This window comes from Bison bison, unplaced genomic scaffold (assembly GCF_000754665.1).
Source record: "Bison bison bison isolate TAMUID 2011002044 unplaced genomic scaffold, Bison_UMD1.0 scf7180017864518, whole genome shotgun sequence".
Classification (NCBI taxonomy): domain Eukaryota; kingdom Metazoa; phylum Chordata; class Mammalia; order Artiodactyla; family Bovidae; genus Bison; species Bison bison.
The window spans coordinates 2,645,245-2,655,445 of record NW_011495071.1 but is presented as its reverse complement, the minus strand read 5'-3'; the positions used below and the strand labels follow the sequence as shown (position 1 = coordinate 2,655,445).

The window sequence follows — 10,201 nt, the reverse complement described above, 5'->3', positions numbered from 1 at the left end:
GGCAGGCCAGGCTCGAAGAGACTGCTGCCTCGCAGATGTCACTAGGGCTGTGTCTTGGCACTTCAGAGCTGGAAGAGAGAGGTCGAAGTCACTGCTGAAAAACCTGACGGTCCTAGTGCAATGCCAGCAGAAAACAACAAAAGGGGCAGGACAGGCATTAGGCGAAATCTAGTTCCCAACCAGACCCATCACTTATCAGAGTCTGGGAAGGTCCCACGGCCAATGAAGACCAAGGCGAGCACTCTGAAAAACCACGTTCCGGTCCGGAGCGTATATTCAAAAAGGCTTTATTAGCACAGGAACAACCAGAGTGAACAGTCACAGGCAAAACCCACACGGATGCCACGTCTCTCAAGAACTCTCTACGTACTTCATCGTAGAGTTGAGAATTTCCATCCCGTGAAGCTCTCTCAGCAGAGCAGCAAACCTGTCATAATCAAAGCACAAAACTCCAGGACATAAATGCCAGGGCACAGACATCTGGTGCCCAGAGGCATCCCCCTGGCTCAGGAAGAAGCTGGCTGGGAAGGCGGGACAGGGCAGAAGCTGTTTCCCTGAAGATCAAAGTGGGGAGCCCTCAGGAGGCCCAGGGAACACGGCAACACCCGCTGCCTGAGTGGGGAGCCCCTAGGAGGCCCACAGAACACGGCAGTACCCGCTGTGTGAGTGGGGAGCCCCCAGGAGGCCCAGGGAACACGGCAATGCCCACTGTGCGAGTGGCAGATGTGCCAGAGACCCGCTGGGCCACACTCTCAGGGACTGCCCGGCAGGCTGCCACAGTGAGCCTGTCCTAGTTAATGCGCCTTGCTTTCTGTAGAAGAAAGCTTTCATCCGTTCCTTCCCTTTGAACAATCAGAACTTGGAAGGGCCTTAGGTGTGACCCAGGCCAGCTCCCACATTCTCCAGAGGAGGGATCGGAGGGTGAGGCTGGGCGAGAAGGAAGCGGGCTGGCCACAGCCCCTCCCTGTCCGTGGAAGGCACCCCTAGGGGGCCAGGGCTCCACGCTCAGGCACATGGGCACCTTCCAGGAGCACGAGGACCAGGTGTCCCCGCGCCTCAGATCAGGACAGAGCGGAGTGGGAGCCGAGCTGAGATGGCACGGCCATGCAGAGGCTCCTGGCCTGGCTTATCAGGTGATCTTTATCTGGCTGCCCCCACCCGCCCCCAGCACGCCTGTTTCTCCAGCTCAAGAATGTACCCTACAGGGCACTCTTCCATATGCTTAGGCCCCACATGGGGAAAAAAAAAATGAAGTTAGAGATTTAATTGTTTCTGGAAAAGCAGAGGAGACAGAAAGGCAGGAGAGAGAGGTGGGGATGGTGGGAGGAGAGGGAGGAGGAAAGAGGAGACTGCGGGAGCTGAGCAGAGAGAAGACGATGGCTGCTGGTGCCAGGAAAGACCCCTGTTCCATGCTGTGTGTCCCCTCGCTGGCTTCAGCCTGAGCGCTCCCCAGTGTCCTGGGCGGGTCGGTGGGGGGGACTTCCTGCAGAGAAGGAGCTGGGCTCCCCTTGGCCCTGCGCACCTGGGCTCCGCCGTGCACAGCTTCCCCAGGGCGATGCCTGCGTTCAGCTGCACGGCTGTCTGCTGGGCATCGCTGCCTGCCAGCTTCAGCAAGACGGGCACGATGTCCGTGGACAGCAGGGACGAGGCCGCGCGCGGCACCTCCATGCAGTTCCCCAGGCAGAGGGCGGCGTTACCCACCAGGATCTCATCCTCCGAGTCCAGCAGCTGCATCAGAACCCCGAGCTCTATGGGGCAGAGGAGAACAGGCAGGGAGGCTGGCAGGGGGACGTGGTGGGTGGGCATGGAGAGGGGGCGGTGGAAGGCCGGCTGTGTCACCCGCTTGACGAATCCCTACTGAGTGCTCCTTGGCTCCTGGCCATGTCTCTGAGTGGCCTCAGGAGCCCATAGCCCAGCCGTCCCAGGAATGCCGGCTCGGCCTCAGACAGGTCTATCCTCTCTGCTTCCCGTGCGGAACCTCCCTGTTCCTCTCGACATCCCCTGACTGAGCGGGAGGCCGTGAGCCGGCGCCCTGGACCCACGGGGCCCGGGACAAGGCTCCACAGGGAAGGGTCCTGCTCCCCACTTGGTGGGCCCCCTCAGTTCCCACCCACAAGGGGAACTGCCCTGCCCCCCCGACAGCAGCAGTTTGGTGATTAGATCACAGCCGCACTGGACTCCTCGTCGCGCATGGTCACTGAGGTGTTTCCCCCAGGAAGGGAGAGGACCCGTGTTAGGTTGTCTAAGGAGAGTGCTTTGGAAACGATCTTAGTTCGAGCTGTTTCCCAGCTGAGTCTCTAGCATAGGCACGGTGGCCGTGAGCTTCCGAAGGCTAAGTAAAGGCTTTCAGAGCTGGAGGTGAGGTGACAGGGTCCCCGAACACAATGCAGGAGGGCGGGGAGGCATGGCACAGCCTCCTCGATCTCTCCTCCCTCCTCGCCTGCAGCTCCCTCTGCAGCTTCGAGGCTAGATTAACCTCCCAGTTAATGTGGGCTCTGCTTAATGAAACGATCACTTACTTTTATCCAGTCTTACCACTTCTTCTCGCGCTTCCTGATAACTGTTTGTGCAGATGGCAAGTATCTTGACTGCGTAACGTGACGCAGTCTGGCCTCCTGCCTAGATTTCAGAGTGCAATGAGAGCAAGAAATCAATGCTATGGTTGTTCCTGGCCAGAAATGACAGTGAGCAGCTGGGATTATGCTTGTGGCTTCTTAAACTCCTGACAGCGCGCTGCTGACAATATGTGTGCTTCCGGGCAAGGGGGCCTGGTCCCTGCTGGGATGCAGGGTCACTCACATCCTCTGTAGAAGGATGTGAATGGAGGCCTGTCATGGACACCCGAGGAATTATCTGTGGAAGGCTTTAGGAGTGAGGGGCTGAGAAAAGAATGATGTTGTCGACTGGCAGATCTACCAAGAAGGGAGGCAAAGGCCCTCCCAGGTCATTTCACCATTTGAGAATGAGGGCTGACTTGCTAGGGCTGCCAGGCTGACCGGTCTGCATGGAGAACATCACAAACCTAGGTCATTTTAAGAGGGGATAACTGTCAAATCATAACCCTTAAAATCACCCTATGCAGGGGTCTTTAAAATGCAAGTGTGAGGAAACGCATGCATAAGGCACACACGTGTGAACATGGACTCAGCAGGCTCCGGTGGATATGCAAGAGTTATACAGAGTAAATGATGACCATCATCCACGCGGCAGCTTAAACTCAGACCCACCATCCTGCCCCCTTGATATCACCCCTGCCCCAGCAGTAGCCCCCTCACAGAGCACCCTCCTTGGTGCCACTCAGCCTAGGCGTTTATGAATAAGTCTCCTGTGGGGTCATCAAGCTAACTCAGGTGAGTGAACCTCACTGGGCATGTATATTGCAACTGGGACCCAGAGATGCAACCTAGTAACTGATGTCCTGGTTCAGGAGAATCTAGCTAACTCTTGTGTTTCTGTGTGTGCTCAGTCCCTCAGTAGTGTGTGACTCTTTTGACCCCATGGACTGTAGCCTGGAAGGCTCCTCTGTCCATGGGATTTTCCACTGCACTCATATTGCAGAGAAAGTCTGAACATCCTTTTAAAAATCACGTGGGTACTCTGAAGTCTACATATTTCATAAATGGGAGTTACCCCCCAGCCTTTCCAGCAAACTGGAAAGAGCATCGTGAGCAGGAAAACATGAACAGAACCAGGGCCTGAGAAACCTTGTTGACGCCACTCAGACCATCTTTTCTGAAGACAGAGGCCATACATTTTTAAAGTTAAGCTTGAGTGGTAACCATTTTTATGGATGTGCCTAATGAACAATTATTTGTCCAACAATCTTACATTGCTGGTCAGAGTAGTCTAGGTGAATAGGCAGAAGGGAATCCCCATTCAAAAGGTTAGAAATTAGCAGAGGGGAAATGGCAGGACCTTTACTGAACAAAGGCCTCCTCGATACTGTTCCCCAAATAAAAGATGACACTCCTGGAAATTCCGGGGGTTGGAACTAATGAAGTTATTTTACCTTCAAGAATTTAATCATCTTCTTCACCACTCCTGCTCTGAGGGCCTCCTCAACAATTTTCAGAGAGGAAGAAAGGGTACGGCTGAGGACGCCAGCAGCTCTCTGAGTGAAGCAGAAAGGAAAGGGCGCTTAAACGTTCCCACGGGGAGACGGGCACGAAAAGGGTAGGGCATTAAGGGGTGCAAACTACTACGTACAAAATAAATAAGCTGCAAGCTTACACTGCATACTACAGGGAATATAGCCACTATTTTATCATAACCATAAATGGAGCATCACCTTTAAAAACTGTGAGTCACTATGCCATACACCTGAAAGTTATATAAAATTGTATACCAACTAGCCAACGGGAATTTGCTGTACAGCTCAGGAGACTCAAACAGGAGATCTGTATCAACCTAGAGGGGTGGGATGGGGAGGGAGACGGGAGGGAGGTTCAAGAGGGAGGGGATATATGTATACCTATGGCTGACTCGTGTTGAGGTTTGACAGAAAACAAAATTTCGTAAAGCAATTATCCTTCAATAAAAATAAATTAAAAAGAAAAAAAATTGTATATCAACTATACCTCAATAAAATTTTTTTTTTTCTTAAAATGCTGGTGACGTTTTAAAGTTAACAAGTAGTTTGGTGAGGCAAGAATCATTAGTGTTAGATGGAAAACATGTACCTTGATTTTAAAAATACAATGGTTGAGTAATTGATAGCAAGTACTGATGTTTACAGTAAAGCTACTGGGTAGCCGATTCAAATTGAAGGGCTGCCAACACGGCCCCTGGGCGCACAGAGGCTCAGCCCATTCCAGCTTCACAAAGGACCGGCATTCACCCCTCAGCAAGAAAGTCCTGCCCTGTATTCCTGTGGGGCTCTGATACCAGCAGGACCTTTATTACACGGTAGACTTCCTGGATTGATCCTCTGGGACTTTTATCTTTCCTGAATCTTCTTATTCTAATTTCTGGGAGACATTATTGATTTTTATTTTCCAGTTCTGAATTTTTTAAATAGCAAGTTGTTACCGTTTTATGGCCATAACACCATTTTGAATCTTTCTGAAGATACAAATGATAGCTATTAGCTTTTTCCTCTCTTTCCTACATCATCTCTATTTTTCTTTCTGGACTCAAATTTTCTGCTTTCTCTGCTTTGTCTATTTACTTGTATGGCTTTCCTGAAATGCCTTGCGACTCTCAGCTTGCAAGTCACATTTATGAGAAAAAGAGTATGTCTGGGTATGTTGTGTTTATGGGGAGTCTGACCACTCCCAGGTGGGGAGGTGGCATTCTCAACTACTAGAAAGTAAGCATTTTTTTCTCTGGTCTTTCAATTCCTTAAGGAAAAAAAAAGCTCATATTTTACGCTTGAGGAATAGATGCCTGGCTACCAAATGTAGCCCCCTCATCTCCTGCTTCTGTCTTCTGCTTATGTAGCTGGCAGTTGGAATTCTGTCTTCTCCATAGAACTGCAACACACACTGGCCACCTGCCTGCTGTGTTCCCCTCGTCCGCCCTCTGCACGAAGGCGTCTTCAGTGCCACCTCATTAATCATCAGTCTTGCAGCTGTTCTCCATCATCCAGAAACTGGCTATAATAACTTACCCATCAGTGAGATAACTTACCCACTAGGCCCAGCAGTCAGAAGACCCCAAGTCCCCAAGAACAGCGATGCTTACCACTTTTGGGGTCATGCAACTTTTCTAAGGATCTGATGAAAACTGTGGTGTGCCCCTCGAGCCCATGAAAATGCACAGACATGCAGAATTTTCTATACACTTGCTGGGGGTCTCAGGGAACCTGAAGATCCACCACCTCTTCCTGGAGCCCAGGTTAAACACTTTGCCCTGTAAGTCTGGATTGACTGCAGGGAACTTGTCAGCTTGCTGGTCACACAGAGGATTCGCTGGACCTACTCGGAACCTTTTCACAACCCTTGAAGCAGTCCCCAGGCTGTGACCCTTGAAGGGCTGGTTTCCCAGATCTGCCCTGGATGTGACTCTAACTGTTTCTCCACGTTTAGAGACTAATAGGCAGACCTAATAGGCAGAAATGTTGGGGCGATTCCTCATGTGAGTGAAGAACACATCCCACAATGATGGCAAACTGCCTCTTGAATCATCTCACCACTCTCCTCCTGATACACTGTGCTAGACACAGGCCTTAGTTCTCTTATCCAAATGTCAGAAACAGAAGCAAGAAAGCCATTCCAGCACTTATCTCCAAGGCAGCTAAAACCATTGTGTACAAACTCCTCCAGAATCACTGCGTTTAAAATATGTGCCCGGAGAACAGATTTTAAATAAAATCATTTGGCCTGTCCAAGTCACATAAGGATGGTTTGATATGGGACAAATCAGATATGACCTGGTGTCAGCTGTTAAGCTCCACACCTTCAAGAAAAAGGATCCTTAACTGGAGTTCCTAGATTCCAGGGCATCCACAGATGGGCACTGTGGGGGGGCAGGGTCACCAAATCCCCTGAACCTGTAGGCAAATTCAGTATTTCTGTGCTTATGGGCATCGTTTTGAGGAGTATGTCTGCCCGATGCCTCAGAGAGCAGAAGAAGCTCAAAGGCGTGGTGACTGCAGAACAGAACAAAACAGAACAGCAAAGGAAGCGGTTTCTGGATTTCCCTGGGGGCAGCTTACTGTGAGGATTCCTCCATCCTGGCTGTTCAGCAGAGACAGGCATTTCTTGCTCACCTCCATGGCCCAAACCTACAACAGGGAGCGCGAGAAGGAGCTTGCCTGTCCCAGCCACGGTCATCTGCAGATTCCTTCTGGGCGCTCACACAGAACCGACCACTTCCCACTCCCTCCTTGCCACCGCCAGGTCAGTCCCCATTTCCTTCACAACATCTGTGATTGCTCTCATTTCTTTCCCACGTTCATCTTCCCCAACTACGAGGGCCACATCGTATTCGACTGTGTAAATGCAGAACTTAGCACCATGCACAGCGCCCTGGACACTCAGCTGGTTTGCAGAATGAGTAACTTACAGAGTGACTCATCCATCCCTCAGCAGAGCAGGGGTGGAACCTCCGCCCAGCGTTCCCCATTCCCACCACCAGGGTTTGAGTCCCCTGCTTCTAGCCTCTTCATGGCAACGAGAGCAGTTCTATGCAACAGAATGTGTTAAGGTACGGAGAAAAGAATCCGGTACCTCGGAGACAAAGGGGGACTGAAGACACAAGTTCATCACGAGTCCCAGGAGGGCATACATGACGTCTCTGAACAGGTCCGCATCCTCCTCACACTTGGCCTTGGGAAACAAAACAAGGTGATCATGTGATCTTCTTGCAGCTGTCATGGTCACCTGTTCCCCTTGGTGATGATCCCAGATCTCTCACGCTCCTTAAATGGCCAGAGTCATGAACTGAAGTGATGCAGGAAAATCAGAGACCGATTTATAGCACACAGTGTCTGGCGCCTCTGCTGTGGGGCTCTGGCCCTGGGTTCAAACTGAAGAGGGAGCTACTGAAATGGGTGCTCAAGCCAGCTTCACAGAGAACCCTCCAGACATCTCCAGGGTGGAGGAGACTTGATCTGGAGAATTCTTTAAGGCCAGCTGTCCATCAAATCTAGGGTTATAGACGGGGTAAGCCACTGGCCCCTGCACCCTCAAACAGAATTTTTAGAAAAGTCAGATAATTAAGAAGAAGCCCATGGCCCCAAAGTAGGTAGAAGACTGGCTCTGAACAGAAAAGCTGAAATACCATGAGGCCCAAGCAGGCAGCCCCGAAGTCTTCAGAGGCAGACATTTGTCTTTGGGCGGCGGCCTCAGCGCTGAAGTTCCCCATGATGGCAAGACACTGGCAGAGAGCTGATATGTTGGTGACCTTGGGATCTCTCTTCTGAAAGGGAAGGAAGAGAAATCAAATCTGCAGAGAGCAGAGGAATAATGCCGGAATCATCTCCACGTGTGTCCTTCACTCTCCAAAACGTCTGGGAACCAGAAGGCCTGATGTCACATGGGGATGTCAGTGGGGTCACGCTGGCAGAAAGGAAGGAGGCACACAGAGGGACAGACCCCAAAGCACCTTGGCCTGGTTCCAGTCACTCCGCCAACCAGCTGGGGGCACTGCGGCAAGTCCTGTCTCTTCTCAGAGCTTCCATATCCACATGTGTGAAATAGCAGGGTGCTCATGCACCCTCCAAGGACCCCTGAGGGTTCTATGGGTCCCTGGGGACAGGTCTGTCACAGCACACTCTTCTGAAGGACTCCCCCACTCCCCCCAACACTTGCACCTTTCTCCCTCATTGACTCCAACCACCACACCTGCTCTCCTGATCAGGACGACAATTCAGGGGACAGGGTTGCATGTGGTACTTATGACACTGGCGACCTGATGCAAAGAGCCAACTCACTGGAAAAGACTGATGCTGGGAAAGATTGAAGGCAGGAGGAAAAGGGGGTGGCAGAGGATGAGATGGTTGGATGGCATCACCGACTCAATGGACATGAGTTTGAGCAAGCTCCAGGAGTTGGTGATGGACAGGGAAGCCTGGCATGCTGCAGTCCATTGCAAAGAGTCGGACACGACTGAGTGGCTGAACCACAACAGCAACAACAGTTTATCACAGGACTTGGGTCAGAAGGGGACTGGTGGAGACTGACCAACTTTCCGCCTTCACCGCCTGCAGCCTTCCTCCCTTGCAACCAGACCTGCCCATGAACCTTCTCCACCTGCCCCCACAGCAACTGTTCCAATAACCAAGACTTGTGTAAATTCCAACTGTGAATAAATGATCAATCAACCCGAGAGGCAAAGGGAGTTCTAGCAGGCAAACCCCTGTTGAAACAGCCCTGCGCACGCTCCCAAGAGGATCTGTCGCAGGTGACCAGACAAGGGTTGGCTCACCAGTACGCCCGTCAGCACTGGAAGGATGTCTGGAAGGCTGGTCTGGAACCAGGCTTGAAATCTGTCAAGAGAACATCAGCCATGACTTATTTCTACACCGTGCAAAGTGAAACATAAGTGCAGTGTCTCAGGTAGGAGAATCAACAGTCCAGCTGTGGGCCCCTGTCATTTGCTCCTGCGTGAAGGAGTCATTTGGAAGCAGAAAAGGTCGTCACTGGGTAGGTCATGTGGCTTTACTCTACTTCTAAGCCTGGAGACTGGCCTTTGATGTGAAACAACACATCTCAGAGGTCGGCTCTCTTCTGCAGAAGCTGCTGGAATCCTGAGGTTTCTGCAAATTGACTTCGCACCACCCCTCCCTTCCCCTTGCTCTGAGTTACATGGTGTAAGCACATATACATGTCACAGCTGTCAGGACGGCCCCATGGCATGTACGCCTCCACCTGATATTCGGGCTAGTACTGTCCCCAGCCCCTGCCAATGGCCAGCTACCTGCATGAGGAGCTCTCTCTATATATAACCATTTCTAGGTAAGACGCCCTAATGTTGGCGAGGAAATTAAAAACAAAACAAGAGGCATTAAAAAAAATAAAATGAAAAGTTATGAAAATCTAAGATCTTTACTGTCTTCTCCAGCATCAGCTAAAGAAAAAAACAAACAGACAAAAAAGGCAGGAGGCTGGCTACCCATTATGCCCCTGGCATCCCAGGAGGGCTCCCGTGTTCCTGTGTTTCTCCTCCCTCCCCATCCCTTTCTCTTTTTCCTCCCTCCTCCTTCTCTTTCCTATTTATTCAACACACATCTGCCAGGCAGTTCCTATTAGGCAGTGATTAGGGGAAGAAGCTTCACCAGCACCCAATAATAGTAGGTTTGCTTACTATGAGACTTGCTGTTCTAAGTACATGACGGCTTCCAAGCCTGTTGAGGGCCAGGTTCCCCTGCATGCAGAGGGATTGGGGCGAAGTGGTGACCACAGCCCTTGGGGACATCAGCTGTCCTACGCAGTGAATCCTCAGTTCGCCCAACCTTCCCGCGTTGCTGCACATTTTAGAAGATCAGATGGTGCAGCAGAGGCTGAAGAAGAGATGTCAATTTCTGGAAGAAAAATTACCTTTCTTGCAGAGCCAAGTCTGTGAGCAGTCCCATGGCTGAGTTGGCCTTTTTATCTGAGAAGTCAAGGAATGACACCAGAGCTTCCAACAACCTGCAAACATACGTAACACCTTCAGGGTGGGCTGACCTCCAGCTCACAGCACCCCCAACGAGAGGGCCTGGTGTGGAGACCAGGGAGGAGTCAGCACCTGAGCGAAGTGAGCTGAGAGGGCTGCTCAT

The 10,201-nt window shown here is 51.3% G+C and overlaps 1 protein-coding gene across 1 annotated transcript in view; it reads right to left on the bottom strand.

The window, feature by feature from the left end:
- Window positions 1-272: 272 nt before the first annotated feature.
- Window positions 273-10,201, bottom strand: part of TTC12 (tetratricopeptide repeat domain 12) — a 46,986-nt gene continuing 37,057 nt past the window's right edge. The window contains exons 14-22 of the mRNA XM_010830347.1: window positions 9,981-10,073; window positions 8,869-8,929; window positions 7,723-7,860; window positions 7,170-7,268; window positions 6,656-6,724; window positions 4,010-4,111; window positions 2,520-2,619; window positions 1,523-1,748; window positions 273-427 (exon numbers count right to left, since the gene is read on the bottom strand). Of these exons, the coding sequence (XP_010828649.1) occupies window positions 352-427; window positions 1,523-1,748; window positions 2,520-2,619; window positions 4,010-4,111; window positions 6,656-6,724; window positions 7,170-7,268; window positions 7,723-7,860; window positions 8,869-8,929; window positions 9,981-10,073 (964 nt within the window). The 3' untranslated portion in view covers window positions 273-351. The remainder of the gene's footprint in view (window positions 428-1,522; window positions 1,749-2,519; window positions 2,620-4,009; window positions 4,112-6,655; window positions 6,725-7,169; window positions 7,269-7,722; window positions 7,861-8,868; window positions 8,930-9,980; window positions 10,074-10,201) is intronic.